At 47.6% G+C, this 20,167-nt stretch overlaps 1 protein-coding gene across 1 annotated transcript in view; it reads right to left on the reverse strand.

The window, feature by feature from the left end:
- Positions 1-20,167, reverse strand: part of phf21b (PHD finger protein 21B) — a 79,143-nt gene that overhangs the window by 13,330 nt on the left and 45,646 nt on the right. Inside the window, exon 4 of the mRNA XM_041963570.1 lies at positions 2,297-2,557. Coding sequence (XP_041819504.1) covers positions 2,297-2,557 — 261 coding nt within the window. The remainder of the gene's footprint in view (positions 1-2,296; positions 2,558-20,167) is intronic.

Here is a 20,167-nt window from a genome sequence, read left to right on the forward strand (position 1 = left end):
TTTTCCTCAGTAGGAAAACATTAGGAAGAGGATTAATGAAGATGTCGGGTGAGTTTATTAGAAGCCACCTCAAAGACACGTTGATTTCATGTGGAATGTCACTTTTTGAAGTGAAATCAAGTTTATTAAGTCTCTTTCACTGACAAACTAACAGCTGATCTGCACCATAAACAGCTCACCATCATCAGCGGATCAACGCTCAACCAGATTCCATTGATAATTTGTGACGTTTAAGAGGGAAAGTCTGAACAAACAACAGGGGAAGCTCAAGTAGAGAAGAAGTTTGGAAAAAGTCTTGAATCTGAATGTGTGAAGGGTCAGACCGTGTGTGTGTGTGTGTGTGTGTGTGTGTGTGTGTGTGTGTGTGGCCTCTCAGAGTTCACTGAAGAGCTAAAACAATGCAGCTATAATGTGTGCACTCATGCAGAGAACAATCCCATTACACCTCATTATTGATCTCCAAATTAGTGGCCAGGTGGTCTGAGGGACCTGCACCCCCCCACCGCCCCTCACCAACACACACACCACCACAGCAGCAGCCAGCCTCTGATTGGCCGAGCCTTTATGACTCTCGATTGATGGAGGTAAGAAAAGCGTGGAGGCCTGCGAGGGGTTTTCTTTTTATTGCCTCATGCACACAGGCAGGCAGCTGGGTGAAGAGTGCCCCCTCCCTCTGAACAATACAGCCATAAAGAGCCCGGAGACAATCCTGCCGCCTGACCCGATCACCTCCACCGCCCGACAGCCCGACAGGGAGGCTGAAGAAAGACAGGGATTGGGTCCAGATGACGACTGAGGACGAGGGCGGAGGGGGTGGGGGATGAGGAGGGGGGGGGTCGGGCCTCTCCAGAGTGGCACATTGATGAAACACAGCAGCTTTATCGCAGCAAACGCCTGCGTCTGTGTCGGAGCCTCAGACCTGTTCTGCATCCCAACCAGAGGACGAGACGCACAAAGCAACACCCCCCCCCCGAGGAACCGGCCAATCAGAGACCTCCGAGGGCTGTTTGGATCCTGACCTGAAAACTCCTGAACTCCCTGAACCACGTCGACCATTTCACTACACAAATACTGTGTGTAGTACTCTCTTCCACTGCTATTATACTGCACACTGTGTGTATACTACATGTACTGCATGTATACATGACATTAAATACTTCGCTGTATGCTTATGTATATTGAACATATTATTCATACCTATAGCTACACATATATGTACCATCATGGCTGCAGGAGCTGCACAGCTGGACTTCTTCTGCACAAATATTTGTATAATTCCTTCTACCCTAACCTGAATCTCTAGTTTTTCACTACTTTCTGATGCGCAGTATTTGTAACTGATTCCAGTATAAATCTTCAGCTCAGATTTCCTTTTGTCACATGTTGAGACAGAAACTCAGTCTTTCAAAGTGAACAGTTTCAAACAGGCATGAAGAGGCTGCACGTTGTGACCGATGACATTATTCATGCTCACAGTTCAAAACAATAGAGAAGAAATGAGCTCGAGTCTGCACGGAGGATTTAAAGTTCTCGTGTCTTTCCTGACACTCGATGTGAAGGTTTCACGATAACAGACATGTTCCATCTTATATAAGACACGTTGATGGACAGAGGAATCGTAAAGCGGGAGCCCGAGGGCCCCGAGGCTCGGCCCTCCTCCCTCTATGGGGCCGTGCAATTACAGTAATAGTGTGGAGGCTGCCAGTGTCGAGCGTGAAGCTCTGATCCCCGGCTGTGTGCTGATGGAGGTGATGGTGCTGAATACAGAGTGTGGAGGAGACGAGACGCTGTGGCCTGAATCCTAACAGACACTCAGAGGAAAAATACAACATCTCTGATACAGAAAACCCGACGACTGCTACCTCTTCCTGTTTGCTGAGCAGAATATGTGTTTCACACACTTCACTGCAGCAGCAGGTGGGAATGAACACACAAAGACTTCCTGCTTCATTTCACTGTGTGAAAGGCATGAAAAGCTGCTGATCGTGCTCAACGAGCTACCTGGACATGTCTGAACACAGCGCTCAGGAACTGTTGGTACGGTGGCGACAGAAGAAGATAACTGGCCAATCAGAGAAGAGTATGTAGATCACTGAGGACTTCCTCTTTTACCTTTCACAGGTACATGAAGAAATACAAGCAGGGACATCTGGTTTGAAAGCTTGTGAATGAGAGAGAAACTGTGTCGAAGTTTATCCTTCAGTGAAGGAGGTGGATCGCTCTGCACCTGCACACCGGTTAGCTGGCCCCTCCCCCAGTGCAGGTGCTCCAGGTGTTATGATGTCAGGCGTCTTACCTGAGAGGGAGGCAGCTCTCCGGCTCTCCTGCTGCTGAAAGGGTGGACTCCGGCGGCCGCCACCCTGCCGCCCGTCTGGAGGTTGATGGGGGACGTCTGCAGCGGCTCCGAGCTCGCCGCCTTCTGTCCGTTAATGTGCGCGGTCACCATGGAAACGGGAGCCTTGGCTGGCACCACGGAGATGGCGATGCCCTGGCTGGGAGGCTTGATGAGCGACAGCGGCTTAGTTGTCCCTACAGGACAACTTCTGACTGCCAGCTTCTGCAGGGAGACACAGACAGACAGGAGACAGTGTGAGACTGTGAGACAGACAGACAGGAGACAGTGTGAGACAGACAGACAGACAGACAGGAAACCACAGTAGTACTCAGAGTACTCAGAGTACTCAGAGTACTGAGTCACAGCTCAGCACACCTGAAGAAGGAAGTGATGTCATGTTTCTGATGGCGGTAATAAATCAGTATTGATCAGAGTGATCACAAACTGCAACTACTACATCTACTGAAGGTACTACTACTGCTACTACTGCTGTTTCACTACCACCACAGTGAATACCAGTACACCTGTTAGTACTGCTAACACATCAACTGACTTACAACTACTGCTACTTGTATTACTTTTAGTACTACGGCAACTACTAGTACCTCAACCAAATTTAAGTGTTAGTACTGCTGCTCATCTGTTTTTGTTCTGTCTATTTTATTCTGGTAAATAAAGTTATATTATTAATGCTGCTGCAGCCAGTATCACTGTTACTGCGGTAACTACAACCAGTAATGTTTAGTTAGTTTACTTAAATATAAAATTCATCTGGAGAAGACAAAACACTCTCACAACCAGCAAATATGATCAAATACAAACAGAAACACATCAGCTTTTCCTTCTGAGCAGTTCAGGACTGATCAGGACTGTTCAGGACTGTTGAGGACTGCTGGGGACTGCTGGGGACTATTCAGGACTGTTCAGAACTGCTCGGGACCGTTCAGGACTGTTCAGGACTGCTGGGGACTGTTCGGGACTGTTCAGGATTGCTCAGGACTGCTCGGGACAGCTGAGGACTGTTCTGGACTGTTCGGGACTGTTCGGGACTGTTCAGAACTGTTCGGGACTGTTCGGGACTGTTCAGGACTGCTGGGGACTGTTCGGGACTGTTCAGGATTGCTCAGGACTGCTCGGGACAGCTGAGGACTGTTCAGGACTGTTCAGGACTGTTCAGAACTGCTGAGGACTGTTCGGGACTGTTCAGGACTGTTCAGGACTGTTCGGGACTGTTGAGGACTGTTCGAGACTGTTCAGGACTGCTGCGGACTGTTCGGGACTGTTCGGGACAGCTCAGGACAGCTTGGGACAGCTAAGGACAGCTTGGGACAGCTCAGGACCGTTCAGGACTGTTCGGGACTGTTCAGGACCGTTCGGGACCGTTCAGGACCGTTCGGGACTGCTCAGGACTGCTCAGGACTGTTCGGGACAGCTCAGGACAGCTTGGGACAGCTCAGGACTGTTCAGGACCGTTCAGGACCATTCGGGACCGTTCGGGACTGCTCAGGACTGCTCAGGACTGTTCGGGACTGTTCGGGACAGCTCGGGACCGTTCAGGACTGTTCAGGACTGTTCAGGACCGTTTGGGACTGTTCAGGACCGTTCGGGACTGGAGTCACAGCGTGTCCTGCGTCTTTATTCTACTTGGATGTGAAGCAGAGGATCAGTCTCAGCGCCGCCGTCCACACGCTGCTGCTGTCCTCTGTCCTCGGCCTCCTCATCATCAGCATCATCACTCACACACTCACACACTCTCAGACCCCTCCCCCACCCTCCTCTTCAGCCTGGAAAAGAAAAATACATCTTCCACAGCAGCGATAAGTACATCTCGCTGCCCCCCCCCCCCCCCGGAAAAGAAGAGGCTCTCTAAATATTTTATATTCCATCCAACTGCCCCTTCTCATCCCGCCGCTGCCTTTTTTCTGCTGCTCTATGTGCAGTCAGAAAGTGTTTCAGACGTGAGTGTCCTCGCTCGCCGCAGTAATTACCTTGTAAATACATCAGCGAAGAGGCGCTTTGATAAACACCATCACATACCAAAGTACAGTATAAATACATGAAGACAAATACCAAAGTACAGTATAAATACATGAAGATACTCCATCTGAAGCTTCCACTTCCAAATCACCACAAAGAAGAACTGAATTCTTACTTTTATTTTTCCAGAGTGGAAAAAAAAGCCCCCCCCGACCACTATTACAGCTCTCCATTATCCATCCAGAGTGCAGTGGGGGGGTGGGGGGAAGGAGTGAAGAAAACAGGGGGAAGCAGGGGGTTACACATTCGTTTAGGGCCCCGCTGCTGCCTCAGATGCTGCATTACTAATCAGGCAGTCCTCCTTAAAACAGAGGCTGCAGCCTTAAGGTGGACTGGACGTGTTAGCTTGTTAAAGGGTTGAGGGGTTTTTTTTAGGGGGTGCAGGTTTTTGTGGAGGAGGTGGAGTTTCTTTAGGAGCTTACAATCTTCAGCCTTTGTTACCAAAGCAGGTTTCAGGGTCTTTCTCATCATGTCTTCCATCTGTTCTGCGTCGTCCTTCAGCCTAAAGCTTCCTGCTCTTCACCTCCAGGCCGACAACATGAGGAAGTCGTGTTGCTTCCTAAACATCTTCCATCTCTGACATGACAACCAATCATGTGTGACGCTAACAAAAACAGTTTTAACGACCCCAGAACTAACCACTACTACTATGTCCTCAGCAAACTGCTCACATCATCCAAGCACACTCAGCTATTTTCAGACAGCGAAAAGCAGAAACTCCTCATGCTGAGAAGCTGGACCAATCAAATGTCGGCATTTAAAACAACTTAACGATATCTTGTTAATTCAAAGTGAAAAATTAAAACCTGAACATTCGGGCTACTCACAACTCTCGTTCCTGTCATATTTTAGTCAGATTAGATGCTGGTTGGTGTGGTAGGCAGGTCTGGTTATTGTATAAGTATATAAGATAATAGTCTGACTTCCTGTCTGTGGCTCTCGGGTCTAAAAACAAATCACAAATACATCGTTTCATGTGTAAAAAGGTTCAGTGATTTCCTCAAACAGCTGACAAACAGGAGGAACAGAGCGTTTGTCGGGGACTATTTTCAGCGGCGGATTAATCCACACTTGCTGCAGTAGTGAGCAGCAGCAGGATGGAGTTCGTGTGACTGAGTCTGAATAAACAGTTTGTGTTTGTTTACAAGGCGTCTATTGGCTGATGTGTGATCTTTACTTCTGAGTATCAGCGTCATCAGTCGAGCAGCGGTGACGAGTCTCCGGCTCGTTCTTAATTCACTCATCATTTTGATTGGACTGTGCATGAGGTCGCTCTGGCTCATCTGCAGTGGCTGTAGAAGCTTATGATGGGATATATTTTCACATGTTTTACCTGCTGCGTGGATCAGACAGCGGCTCCAGATTTCACTCTGCAGACCTGCTGACTGTGTGAGAAGTGAAGTAACCCAGATTCACTGGGGGCTTTCACCGACAAAACAAGAGGAAGCTCTTTTAGAACTGCAAATGATTTCACAGCGAGGCCTCCGGAGCGTACAGTGCTAAACCCCTTCTCCCCAGAAAGCCCCCTGCATTTATTCACAAGTTGTTATTTATTAATCCCCCGCCAACAATGAGCGTGGTGTGGCCCCATTGTTTCAGGGGATCAATGTAATCCACAGGCGGCCCGAGCAGCCGCCTGCATCGGGACCCGGGGGCCGCCGCTCGCCATTCAGCATTTGTTGGAACCGGGTCACCTCCGATTGTCTCAAAGGTCACTCATTCAAAGCCTCTCCAGGCTGGAGAGCAGAGACTCGTCCCTCCTGGAGAGAGCCGAGGAGGAAGTGAATGAAGAGGGGGAACACAGAGCGTGATGACAGCAGGTATCACAGAGCCGCATTCAAGATGCTCGGAGACCTTTTTAAAGCCACCTGGAATCAGATTAGAGCAGATTTACTTCTAGAGAAATAAAGCATGCTCTGACCGATGCACCGCACCTTCAAGATTCATGAAAGCTTTAATGTTTCATCTGCTCTGAAGCAGCTCTTTCCTCAGAACATTCAAAGGAATGACGCGCGTTGCCGTGGAGGTCATCACCAGCGGCAACGACCGCCACAATAAACAGGCGAAGAGAAGATGAAAAGATCCAAAAAGTCACAGAAAATCCAAAGAAACCGATCACATGTCGAATCAAATATCTGCAGAAGGTTCAGAGCAGAAACAAGCCTCAGCACCAAACATGAAAAACAACAAGGTGTTGAAAAATGTACAGGTTTAAATAAGTCAGCACAACGCAGCCCGACTGAACACACCTCAGGAAACAACAAGTCTGCAGGCTCACGTCCACCTGATGATGGACGCCGCGCTGCACAGCTGAGGAAAAGGTGTCCAGCAGCAGAGAGCGTGGGAGCTGTATGTCAGCATACATGTCTTCATCAATCAAATACAGCTGATTCACCCTTTGATAACGATGCAATTAATATTATTAAGGTTTATTATTCCATTTTACAGGATGAAAATGATCTGACTGACAGACGGACAGATGTAATGACTCGTCTTTCTACTGGACTCTTGGACTCTGGGTAAGACGGCTAACGAGAGGCTTTCCCAACATGTCGGAGAGTCGTACACACACAGAACCAGACAATTCAATCCTGGAAAAAGAAGCTGTGAAGTCGGAGGGACAGAGCAGCCATTTCTCTGGACATTTCTCTTTACGACATTCAGGCCGACTGCCAAACGGTGTCGTCTTCGTCACCTACAGGATCACACAAGTGCCTCTAAGAGAGGAGCTGATTGCACATCGTGCCGTTACAGCCCCTCAGGTCTGGGTTTCAGACAGGAGGAGACCCCTCTAATGTACGCAGGGTGCAAAGGAAAACACCACAGAGACAAAGAGCGTAATCCTTCAACACGGCGAGCAGAGTAACCGTCTAAAAGGCGCTTCTCTCTTCTCGCCTGACTAATAAAAGACTACGAGGAGTGATTTTATATATTGCTGTTTCACTTGTGTAGCAGATGTGGAGAGAGCCGCAGCGCCGACGTGTCCAAAATCAATCAGCGTTAAGCTACAAGACAGCAGGTGAGTCCTGGCTGGTGGACCACACCGACACACTGACCCCCGAGTGGACTGCTCCCCCCGACAGGAAACGGTCTGTGGAGTTAGAGTTAAAGAGCCACGTATTAACGAGCCATTCTCTCCACATATGTGTCTGAGTTCAATTAGACGCAGGCGGTGGCGGCGGCTTTCATCAGCGTCCGCTCGCCGCTCACCTTTCATCCTCACAGCCGCTCTAATGACGGCTGGACACCACGATGAGGGGAAATGGCTTTCTGATGCACGCCCAATTTTCTGCAGCTACAAGCGTTAACCGGCCTCACGGAGCTGATGATTCACGTCAGCACGCTGTCCGAGTCCGAGCCGGTGCACATCAAAGGATGCTAATGCTGGATTTACTTTGAAAGAGTCGGAGTTGGAAAGATGGATCTGTTTGAATATTTGTGCAGAACAGTTGTGGATTGTTGTGAAGGCATTAACAGGTGGATGTTTTCAGGTGATCATGGTACCTGTGGCTTCTGCTGGGTGGTTGTTGGGATGTTATCATGTGGCCGATGATGAAAACGAGTCTCACACCTCAGAAGTTTCCAGTGATTTAAATCGTCTGTTGTTGTGCTCATTGATTGTTTCTCCAACTGACAGAAGCAACAATCAACCAATCAGAGCTTTGAAGGTGAGATAAAAAAATGGGACGTCATCTTCCCACACAGCTAGCTGGCAAGCTACAGCTAGAAAATACGGCTACAGAGAAATGGTTTGACATCGCTGGAAAGGTTGCTGCCGGTCGACTCGGAGACAAACTGCCACGCTCAAATCCACATGAACGTTCAGTCTACAAGACAAATGTGAAGCTAACGCCTGCTAATAACTGCAGCTTCCAGGGAAACCCGCAGGTTAGGACAAAACGAACAGAACCTGGCTAACATGATGACATGTCAGGGTGAAAAATATCAGCTTTTTCAAACAAAAAAAACCTCGTACTGCTGTCGTTTCCACCTGTTTGACACGACATGCACATGACAAATGACCTGAGGAAGACCAGAACGCTGCTTCACGTAGGATAAAAGACGACTCGGGGGGAGACAGCAGTGCTCTTTTTATAAAGACAATCGCTGTGCGGCACCTCAGAAAGACGTCTAGTTGTGAATGTTCCTCCTGATGAAGCCTAGAAGACAAACAAACAAACCCCCCCCCCCCACACACACACACACACACCCACACACACACACACACACACACACACACACACACACACACACACACACACACACACACACACACAGATCACTGCCGCTGAGGGACTCTGTTAATTGAAACTTTGGGAGCGCTCCCGTTAAAGCGCTCGAGATAGAGAAGTCGGCCGGAACCGGAGAGCCGGTCAGCTCGAAACAGCTGATAGGCCGAGGAGAGCGGGTCCATGTGACATGGCTGATATCCAGAGGTCACAGAGACGCCGACACTCGGAGGAAACACGATCACTTCATTTCACTCCTGCACTTCCTTCATTACGGATTCATACGTTTTCAATTTCAGACAGTTTTAAAATCCAGGTGAGCGTTTTAGCGCCACATCACAAATAATCTCATTCAGACTGAGGCAGTATGTCACATGATCGCTCACAAACACCGGGGGTGGGTGTGCCGGTGTTTGCCTCCCGCACATGCACGATACAATACACACCAGCTGCTGCCAGGCAACAAGGTCAGCAGCACCTGTAATCCACCCATGTTGGGAGTCAGGGCTCAGAGATACAGAGGATGAGAGGTGTGACGAGTCCGGAAGGACACCGTGTGACTGATAACGCCCAATCAGGGAGTGAACCGGGGGGTCATTATTCCCAAAAGTCTTTGTTTCAAACTAAAACAGCGTCAGCAGTCTCTTCTGTCACTTCAGCTGCTTCAGCTTCAGCTTCAGCAGGAAAACAGTGCCAAACTTAGAGGTGGCAACTCCAAACTGGAAGCGTGAGGCGTGAGCAGCTCTGAGGGGTCCGCTCTTCCACCGCTCGTCTGGCAGGATTTAACTGAGAACGCTGCCACCGCTTGACGTCCACAGTTAAGGTCATCCGTCCGCCCCGCGCTGTTTACTGCGGATCCAGCGAGCGGATTATCCGCGCTCATTATGTCCTCTGCTTCGATAGTGTGCCTTTGAGATAACCGGGCTGCTGAAAAACGCATTAGTAGCTGTTCAGATTTCCATCAGCGCAGCTGCCAGACGTTCGCTTTGTTTACACTCCATTTAGCGGCGAGGCCCTTCAGTCCTGAAAGGTGCCGAGGAGACGGGGGCGGTGGTTTATCCGTCTTCCTCCCAGCGACGGACCAAAGACTCGAGCTCTTCAGTGTAGTGATAAGACAGGACGGCGGCGGTGAAGCGTACTCAGCTACGATGACGGCCTCCTCTCAAGATGACAAAATCCCACCAGAAGTCCATTTAGGAGCAGTTCTGGAGGTTTTCATGAGGTCCCAGGATCTTCACGTCAGATGGACTGTGGCCTGTTCTCTGGCAGTTTTCAGGTATTTCAAAGGTTTGTCTACAGTTTCATGACCACTGCGCAAACTGCATCTGCATCTGAAAGATCCAGCAGAGCTGCTAAATGGACGTTGTGGTGAGACGTTTCATCTTCCACTGCTTCCACGATGAAGGTTCAGTCTCAACTTTAACTGCTAGAAGATTCACAGTCTCATATTTCAGAGGACGAAGCTTAAAGAGAAATAAAACGACGTTGTACAAGTGGAGGCTTTGACTGGATGGACTCGTCCCAGTGTGTCCCAGTGTCAAACAGAGCTGCCCCCCCCCACGCCTGCAGTGGTACAGCTTATCAACAGGGGCACACAGGACACAGTCTGGCCCCTCGCCCACAGTTTGGCAAAGGGGGGCATCGGGGACCCACATGTGGAGGTGGAGGTTCAGCCAACAAACACAGCATGGAAACAGTGTTCGAGCAGCTGTGGGGCCGCTGGCTGCGGGGCCGCTGGCTGCGGGGCCGCTGGCTGTGGCCCAGCAGGGAAACACTCCAGAGGTGCTTCTGGCTTCTGGGTCAGCACAGACCGACCGCCGCACGTGTCCATGTGACAAAACCCGCGCTCGTCATCCGTCCAGGATCTGATGGGGAGGCGGTGCAGGCTGCTGCAGGGCTGATAAAGTCAGACTCACGTCCTGAACTGTCCCGAGCTCGGACGACTTGGAACTGATGAATGTTTGGTAACACAGCAGACAGAGATCAGCTGTAGGTGAAATATCAGATCGCAGCAGGTGTAAAAAACAATACGACCCCGCCCTGAAGGCTGCCGACACACAAAGTTAACCCACCTCAGCTACATCACCCACAAACTTCTTTCAGCTTTAAACCAGGAACAGGTCAACATCCGCTCAGCCATGAAGCTCTGACCAATCACCTCGTCTTAACACACGACTGTTCAGCTCCGCCTCCTGTCAGTCAGCAGAGAGCCCCCACCTCAACAGACGCTTCAGCTCCATCCAAACACCATCTTTACTTATTATCGTCATTATTATCATTATTATCAGCAGGGTGGGCGGAGCTGCAGGGTCACATTCACACATTCAGATAAACTAATCTTACAGTTTTATACAAGTGAAAATAAATGTTTGTTGACTTTAAACAGATTCAGCTGTAAACTCATAGAAATGCAAATAAAGACTGCTGAAGGGTGATGAATGTCATCTTCAGCATCTTAATGATGACTAGTAATAAATGAAACTCGACAGACTGGAAACTCGAAATTTGTTCTGATATGCTGGTGCTATTCCCCTCTGAGCCGGCGGTCGGCTAGTTTAGCTGTAGTTTGGCACAGCTGTGGTTCGTTATTGCGTATTCGTAGCCGACCGCCGCAGAGTCAGCCGTGTTGTGGCCGGCTGCTCGCAGCGCCCGGCGTTCGGTAATGACATCATCCACGTCAGAGGTAGTTGTCTAGAGACGCCGGATGTTGATAACATGCCACCACGGGCTCAGAGGGGAATAGCACCAGCATATCAGAACTAAATATTGGAATATGAACGAGTCTCTGCAGATTATGCGTTATATAGAGGCTGCGCATGGATGCCCCGAGTACTCGCATTATACGGATATACGCGCTGCTCCTCTGGGGCTAATTTCTTCAAAATGACTCCAAATGCCACCAAAGTTGTCTGGGGGAGTAAATGGTCGTATTTAATGCTACAAATAAGGTCCAGGTTGTAAAAAAACAAAGTTATCCTTTAACTTCCTATAAGGACGGCCACGTTGGCTTCGGACAGACAGACACTCGCCTACGAGCGAGGTGAGCTCAATGACGTGAGAAAATGAACAACTATCAAAAAACAAAACCGAGTCCACGAGGAAATAAACTTCATTTAAACAAGCGGTGAATGTTTGTCTGTGTAAATCACTGATAAGAGAAGAAAAACACTCCACAGATCTTTATGAAATGTTAGTGTTTGATGACAGAGCTTCCCTGAGGTCTGTGCTGCTCATTGGAGCTGTGGGACGTGTTGCTGTTGTCTTGCAGGTTTGGACGGTGGCCTGTATGTGACATTAACGTCCTCTGCCGCTCTCTGCCTGTTGAAGCAATGCAACGCTAGCACGTGTTTGACAGTCGTGCTGCTTTCGTGGCCTGTTGGCTCTGTTCTGGTCTCCCCCCTCAGTGAAAACATACCCAGCTGCTGCTAACTGCTTCATACACATCCAGAAATGAGAATCAATGACGCTGAAAGCTGCAGAGAGTCGGTGCAGTGCTGCAGGTGTTCAGTCAGTATCAGCGCTCCTTTGCTTTTGTGTGACAGCAGATAACAATCGCATTAAAACGTTCATTACGCCGGCAAACAACACACGAAGGCGCCCGACTAAACTTTGATCCCGGTGTTACATTCAGGCGACAGAATTAAATCCCGACTCCTAATTTCCTCTCAAAGAAAAAACACAATTTGATCATGTGGTCAGTCTCCGCCCGTCACACCGACAGCGGACAATAAATCCATTTAAATGCAAATCAAACGCGCCCCGAGTCTAATTTTCTTCATTGGAATGTGGCTCACAGTATCGGCTGCTGTGCCGAACCAACGGCAGGGAAAGCACACGACCGGCTCTGAAACCATCAACTGATTATTGATCAGTGCGTGAATGACGGCTCAGACGTGTAAATAAAGCTTGAAGAGATGTTTAAATTCAAACAGCTGACGGCTCCACATTCTCAAATGTTTGATCAAATACACTGAGGAGCTTTTCTGACTTCACCTCCACTGAATATCATATTATCACTTCCATGACAAACAGGCCTTATTTCTAAAGCCTGTTATTGATAAGAGTTCAGAGAGACACCTCCCTGTTTTGTGATTGGCTCTTGCAGTAATGAGCTGTAGATATAAAGTCGACGCCTCCGCCTTGTTAACCTGTTTTGATAAATCAGCAGAACGTCCATTAACACGTGTACTGCTTTGAGTCAGTAATTAATCCTGGTGGCTTCTTCTCTGAGCTACAGTCGATGAAAGCCAACAAGGTGGATTTTTAACTGGAAACACATGTAGGTGTTAGTTATGACGGTATCTGACCGCAGACTGACCGTCAGTGAGACCAGAAACAAACACACGGAGGAGGAGCCGAGTTAGAAACAGCTGAAAAGAATTTCTCTTTTTAGTAGAAGTGATGCTTTTATTCACTAATTATTTCCAATTACTTCTACTTTGCTGCTTTTTTGATCACTTTGATCACTTCCTGCACAGATGTTTCACATTAAAAGTCATCCTGTAGCTGTTAGCTCCTCCTTTTTCCTGCCAGGTTTTAATGTGAAACAAGCAGAAAGACTCTGGTTGAAGGTTACTGTACTGTCTACTGATACTTCTACTCCACTACAGTAAAGATACAAACTTTGTACTTTTTACTTGATTACATTTTCCTGACACGGCTCTTCTGTCAGCAGGATATTAAACAGTTAAGTTGAGCTCCACCGCGGTCGCTGAAATGCTGTTTTCTCACATCAGTAACCACTTCAGATCAAAAAGGTTTTCTCTTATCTTATCTTAATTCTGTGGCCTGATGAGTACTGCTACCTCTGGTGCTTGAAGAGCATTTTGCTGCTTTTGTACTGTTACTTGAGTAGAACTATGAATGCAGGACTTGTAATGGAGTATTGTTATTGTATAGTATGGTAGTAGTATTTCTCCATCTGTAGTACTCTAGTACCTGCTACAGTGTTTTTTAACCCGGGCTTCATTTGTTCAATTAGGCCTTTATTTAAAGAACATTGTTGTGACCAGTTATGGAATTAATGATTGATCAGTGAATTGATAATAAGCTGTCTGTGACTTCAGATTGTGATGATTTCCTCAGAAACTCATCGTATCATCGCATCCTGATGGCTGCAGAGTGAACAGCAGTTTGATGCTCAGGCAGAGAAAAGCTCTGCTGACTCGAAGCCGGAGAAGAAACTTTAATCACAAAAACAGAATTAGTGACAATGCGTCTTCGATCGATCAATCAACTAATCACTTGTTTGTTTTCCTGCTGCCTTCAAGGTCTTTGATTCCTTTCAGTTTTGGAGGGGAGAATAACGCAGGATATCACAGCGGCGGCGGAATCAAACTCCGGTTTGTTTACCATCAATTAACGTTCAGCAAAGTGCCCAGAAGACATTCCACCGCCCGAACGCCAGAACAGGAACAAAGCGTTGGCGAGGCGAGCCCGCTGCGAGTCTCCGGCTATCACCGTCATCAGCACGCAGATTTCAATTGCCAATCTGTGCTAATTGGGTTTTCAGAAGCGACGGAGCCGCTGCGGCGCACAGATGAATGGGAGTTGATAAAAGACGCGAGTGTGGGACGGAAGGCTTGAAACGGCCCTTTTCTACGTCTTCCACCTGTTTCAGTCCGCGCCGCAGAGCGAAGACGAGTTGATTTGTTGAAAAAATGAAATGTAATCGAGGGTTTGTGACCCGCCGACACGGCCCGCTGCTCTCACTGCGGCTCCTCTCAATAAAAAATAAGTGATCAAATCTCACGCTCCCTGTTGGCAGGGCGACACCCCCTCTGCTTTTATTACAGGTTAAACGGCGCGTCGTCGGCCGGCTCCGTCGGCCTCTGTGATGTTTGCTCGGCTCATAGACACGTGTCAGTCCACCACAGTCGCAGCTCGCAGCCCCCGCAGCAGGAGAGCCGGTATGTGAATGATAACAAGAGAAGAAGAAAACAAGAGAAGAAGAAGCCGGATTGACCGAATCCTCTCGGGGCTTTGTTAAAGCGCTCCTTCTTTAATAAAAGCTCAGTTTGTGGTGGGGCGTCTTCTTCATATGTGCGTTTCATTATCAGGACCCCGGACGCTTCCCGTCACTTCCCATCAGCCTCGGGGAGAGAGGGGGCAGCGAGGAAGAGGCCCGGCAGGCGACGCTCTGCTGATGCTTTTACACTGAAGGAAACTGTGCTCTTCCTGTCTGATCTCCTGCTGTCCTGGTTTGTTTTCCTGGATCAATAACCTGTAACAGCAGCACCGCTACGACCAGCTCTTCAGCAAATTACAAAGAGAAACAGCTTTTACTCTCAGCTCAGGTGGAAAAATGGCCGAAGAAGAAGACAGTTTTTATTGAGTATTATCAGGACATTTCTGGATTTTAATACGTACTTGTCTTATTGGTTAAAGTATTTATTTCTTCACGCCTGCAGACCTCTGACTGGCTGCTTCTCTACAGTACAGCTAGGCCTCATGGGTACTGAAGTGTTCAGACACATCCACCACTGACCTTGTTTCTCAGAGCTGGACTTATTGAAGCTGCGGCTCAGAACTGAAGCTGCAGCCTGATTCAGCCGACCAGCAGACGCCATGTTTCTCTGTTGACCATCATGGTTGCTGCATCAGATTCAGAACAGCTCAAACAGTAAATATATCGACTTTATGTCAGAAAGGACCAGCAGGTGATCACTTCCTGTTTGACTGATGGTTTAAACAGCGTCCCGGCTCTCCTGGGAGTTCAGACTTGCTGTCTCAGCATCTTGACTCACTAAATGCATTTTTTATATCTAGGACTATTTTCGCTCTTCTGACACTCTCTCGAGTGCTGTATTTCAGAGTTTGACAAATAAATAAAGCTTCAAATAAACAGGAATGCTCCACACGATCTACCTCAGCACGCAGCAATCACTATCCAGTCACCTGTTCGTCCATCAGACCGAGTCAGGGAGCTGCTCAGACTCCGCTCACCTGTGAAAAGTGAGCGTCTTTAATCGTGGAGCTTCCTCGGCGTTCGTCCGAGGCCAAACCAAATCAGCGGCCGAAGCAGAAATGATCCGAACATCGTGGAGAGGAATGCGGCTCGGAGCCGCCGCCGTAATGAAGACATTTATTTGCCCGGCGAACGGCCTCACACCTGCAGAATATTGACCGGCGGCGGCGACAATCACAAACCGCTGAAAGGTCAAAGTCTATATTAAGTGAACGGCGGAGGAGAAATTATAGAGCTGCTGCTGCGCGCACTGATCATCTCAGCTCTCCTCTGTAACCGCAGATAATCAGGGGATGAGAAATGGCAGAAAAAGCAGCGGCAGACGTTATTGGTGCTGATTAAATGGATGGTTAGTGTCTCCGTGTGCCGAGGCTCAGCCGGCTCTGTCGGCCACGTTCACACGACGGAGAAGTTTTAATGTATTTCCACGTGTCTCGGTAAAATCCACACAAGATTTCAGACGCTTTCATTCACAGTGAGGCACAGGTACAACCTGCCTGTGCTGCTCGGATCACAGGTCGGATTCCTCCACGCAGACCAGAGTCGACCAAACTAATGAATGAATGAACGAAAGATCAGATCTGATCCAGATGCATGAAGCGACTCAGTGTAAACGGGGTCACACTGAATTAGGACACAGCTGAGACGCTTTAGGATCCTTTTCTAAAGATGTTTACGTCCACACCATGAAACGACCTCCTTCCTCCCTTCACCTGGTTTAACCACAGTTGAAACAGGATGTTACACCTTCACTCTGACTGCATGAGAGACGTCTGCAGCCACAGAAGCGTCCACAGTGACCACAGATCTGGACCTGACGGCGGCTTCAACCTGCTCAAACTAACAATCCATTTCACGATCACTTCACTCGGAAAGCTTGCTTCATTTCCAGGTGAGTTCAGTGGAGGAAGTCGTTTTCAAAAAGACAACATGGGGAGTTAATGAGAGGAAACAGCCCCCGGTTTTATTCGAGGCCAAGGCTCTTGTGAGAAAACTGCTGTGATTTTTTATTTTCAACAAAAGAGTTGTGTTGTGAAAATGCTCCTGCTGCTGAAGTTAGACAATTAAAAGCTTTGAAAAACGCTCAACATGTGGACGTGACGACTGAAACATCGGTTAAAGACTCCTTTGTGACGGCTTCCTGCTCGATTTGACGCTACAGCACCGTGAGACGTTCACCGTGTTTCATTTCCTTTTGTCTCTAAACCACAAGACAACAGAAACACGCTGAAATGTCTTCTTCCATTTTCATTGGTTGGCAAACAACAGCATTAAATGTGGATGACTGCCACCGTCTGGTGAGGAGCAGCATCATCCAGATCACATCACCAAAATATCTTTGAGCTGTTGACGGGACCCAGTTTGGAGTTTGACATTTTGAACAAATGATCCTGATAAAATTCAACATTTCTGTGCTCAGTTCATTTACTTTCCTCAGTTTTGTCATCTTTAAATTTGAATGATGTTCTTTGAATAATCTTATCCGGCTGTTTTGAAAGGAGGTCTCTACCTGAACAGTTTAAGGTTTCAGGGAAAGATTGAATGAACTGGTGCCTCAAAACGAAATCCTTCAAATTAACAGCACAGGACTATCACTTTCCGTCCTCTGGTCCTTGTCCCCTGAGGTCCATGGTGACCCTCAGGTGGATTTTGGACAGAGATGTGAGGACACACCTCTATTTTAGTCCGTTCAACACAAAGCTGTATCTCTGACATGCCTCAGAACAGCTATAAAGGACAGCAGATGGTCTCACTGCACAGAGTGGTGATGCTGTGGATGCTATCCAGTTCATAAAACCTCAGCTTCAAGGTTCTGAATCCCATCATGCCTGACGACAAGCGCGAGGGGAGGGGGGGTAAAGGAAGTCACTTCAGACCATGATTTAGTCATTTGAGGGAACAAATTATTAATTTGAGGGAAGGAATCGAGTCATTTGAGATTATAAACTACTCAATTGAGGGAATAAAAAGTTATTTAAGAGAGTGATTTGAAATCTGAGGGGACACATTACTAATCTACAGGAAGGATTTATCACCTGCAGGGCTGCCGTCAGACGACTCACACATAGAAAACAGTGATTTAAATGAAGGTTGTAAAGACTAAACAGTCATTTCTGAGCAGTAATCAAAGCACTGCGACACACCGGCGCAGTCATCACGACCAAACAAAGATGGATTGTGGGATTGAGCATAAAAAAGACCAATCAGATGAACCGGTTCGCGTCTGTGTCGCTGTTAAAGGCACAGGAGACAATCATGAATCAATAAAGTGGAAGGAAGGTCAGAATAAATCTACAAAGTCAGGTTTACTTGTTCGTTCTTCGCCCTCTAACATAATTAGCCTCACATATGGCCACGGAAACAGACACTTTATTAATTCAGCCTTGACTTGGCAGTGTGGAAGGGAGCTGAGAGCACTAGACCAGGACCAGAGGGGGTCTGAGGGAGTCCAACTGGCCTGTGGGAAGCTTGAGCGCCGGGGTCGGCGCCCCGCGCTCGCCGCAGAGAAAACAACCGTTTAACATGTTGGATTAGCCGGGATTACGGACATCTGTCGAGCAAAATGAGACACTTGTGCCGGTTTTATCTTTCCAGCTATGACGGCAAAGACCGAACCAGGAGGTGCAGGAAGGAGCAAAGATCACAGCTGAAGGACTCAGCTGCTCAAAAACTGGCTTCAGTTTCCAGGTCTGTCACAGTTTTAACTTTAACTACAGTGACAGGTATCTGAGTTTGTAGATTAAAGGTCCCGTCCAGACAAGCATGAAGGTACAAACAGTCTGCAGAGGACAGTAATGAGTCGTGTTTTCTCTGCTTTACATTTAAAATCAAATCCTTAAAAAGGCATCTGCTCCTCCTGCCTCATTAAAAACACGACATGTCTCCTGCTTCACTGGTGGCTTCACGTTTCTACATCACACCTGTGTCAACTGAACTCTGGACCAGGATTGGCTCGGACTGGTTTGTGATGTGACTCGTGGGTCGGCCTCTCAGAATCAGATTTTCGATGAGCTCAGAGACGGCAGACGAAAGTGAAAACATCCCTCTAGAGTCAAGGTTTCCATCTACGTACTTATTAAACCTTTGTCTCTGTGGACAAACCTCAGAACTATAACTGTCTTGATAAAAACTGGAAATAGGATGTCTCACCACGTCCTGTTTTGTCCACTGAACCTTAAAGTCAAGCTGTCCACCAAAAGACAAAGCATGATCCCATTTTACTGTTTGTACTTTACAATAATACCATCATGATATCACTCCACGCTGAAGATGTCTTGTTATCTGTTGCCAGGTGATCTGATCATGTGGTCTGTGTTGTTCTGGTCTCTGAACTGGTTGGGAGTATTACTGCAGTAGCAGTACTCCCCGAGGTCCCAACTGTCACTCTCATTTGTGGGTACATGAATGTGTAACGATTACTGACTGATCTGCTCCTTACTTTGAAAGGAAGCGTTTCTTGATTCATATGTTTATTCCATATCTCTGTTTGAGCTCCGTGACGCTGAGCCACGAGACTGACTGAGTCTGAGGCTTTCAGAGGTTTCTTTATACGACTAAACCTGCTGACAGCAACGGCACAGTACTACAACTACCTGCAAAAATACACAGCCTGAACACGTGACGTCACGTGCTCTGACACCATCATCACTAACTGAATGCTGGTCTTCCCCTTGTTCTGCATTTAAACTGAGATATTTATGACTTCATTTCCAGCTCAGTGATCAATACTCACTTCTGTCATTCTGAACTATTGATCAGAACATTAAACCCAGTCCATGGTGTACTGATACAGGAGGTTTATATACAGTATTACCACTTTTATCAAGCTTCATGATGTCCATTTGTCCAGAGTAACACAGCTTTGAACATTACAACAGATGCTCTAAATGGACCAAACAGCACTTGGATTTGATTAAAGCTGAAACTAACAATGATTCATTTGTAAATTATCTGTGAACTGTTTTATCTTAAAATGTCAGAAATCTGTGAAAACCACTGTCTAAAGCTCAGGATGATGTCATCAGTTAAAAATCAATCTATCATCACTAACGAGAAGCTAAACAAAGAAACATTTGATTAAATTCAGTCGATCATCACAATAGTTGCAGATGATTTTTCTGAAAGTCATCTTTTAATCTTAGCTCCACAGTGAAATGACTTTCTACTCCCTCCTGTTTATATATGCACATGTATTATTATGTTATTGTCAATGTTCAGATAAAATACATTAAAACAACTGGTGAAAGAGTACAAATAAACAACTTACAGCTCAGCACAGCGTGGTGATCACTGACATTAAGGCTCACAGTAAGTTTGGCCTCAGCGAGGTTTCTGAACGCTGAAGCTCAGTGATGGAGGGACAGAGGAGAGGAGGAGGAGGAGGACAGCTGGCTTCCCTACAGAGGCAGGGAGAGGCTGGGAGGAGGAGGGGAAAGGTTGGGGGTGTTTGCTGCCTGAGCAGAGGAGTCTGAGGGGGGAGGAGGGGCTGAGCTGGAGGCCAGCAGATGGACCCCTGCAAACAATAGAGGCAGACAGATGCAGCCACAAAGAACAGCGACCACACACTCAACACACACTTCAGCGCACAAAAACCGAGAG

The sequence above is a fragment of the Chelmon rostratus genome, chromosome 22 (assembly GCF_017976325.1).
Source record: "Chelmon rostratus isolate fCheRos1 chromosome 22, fCheRos1.pri, whole genome shotgun sequence".
NCBI lineage: Eukaryota > Metazoa > Chordata > Actinopteri > Chaetodontiformes > Chaetodontidae > Chelmon > Chelmon rostratus.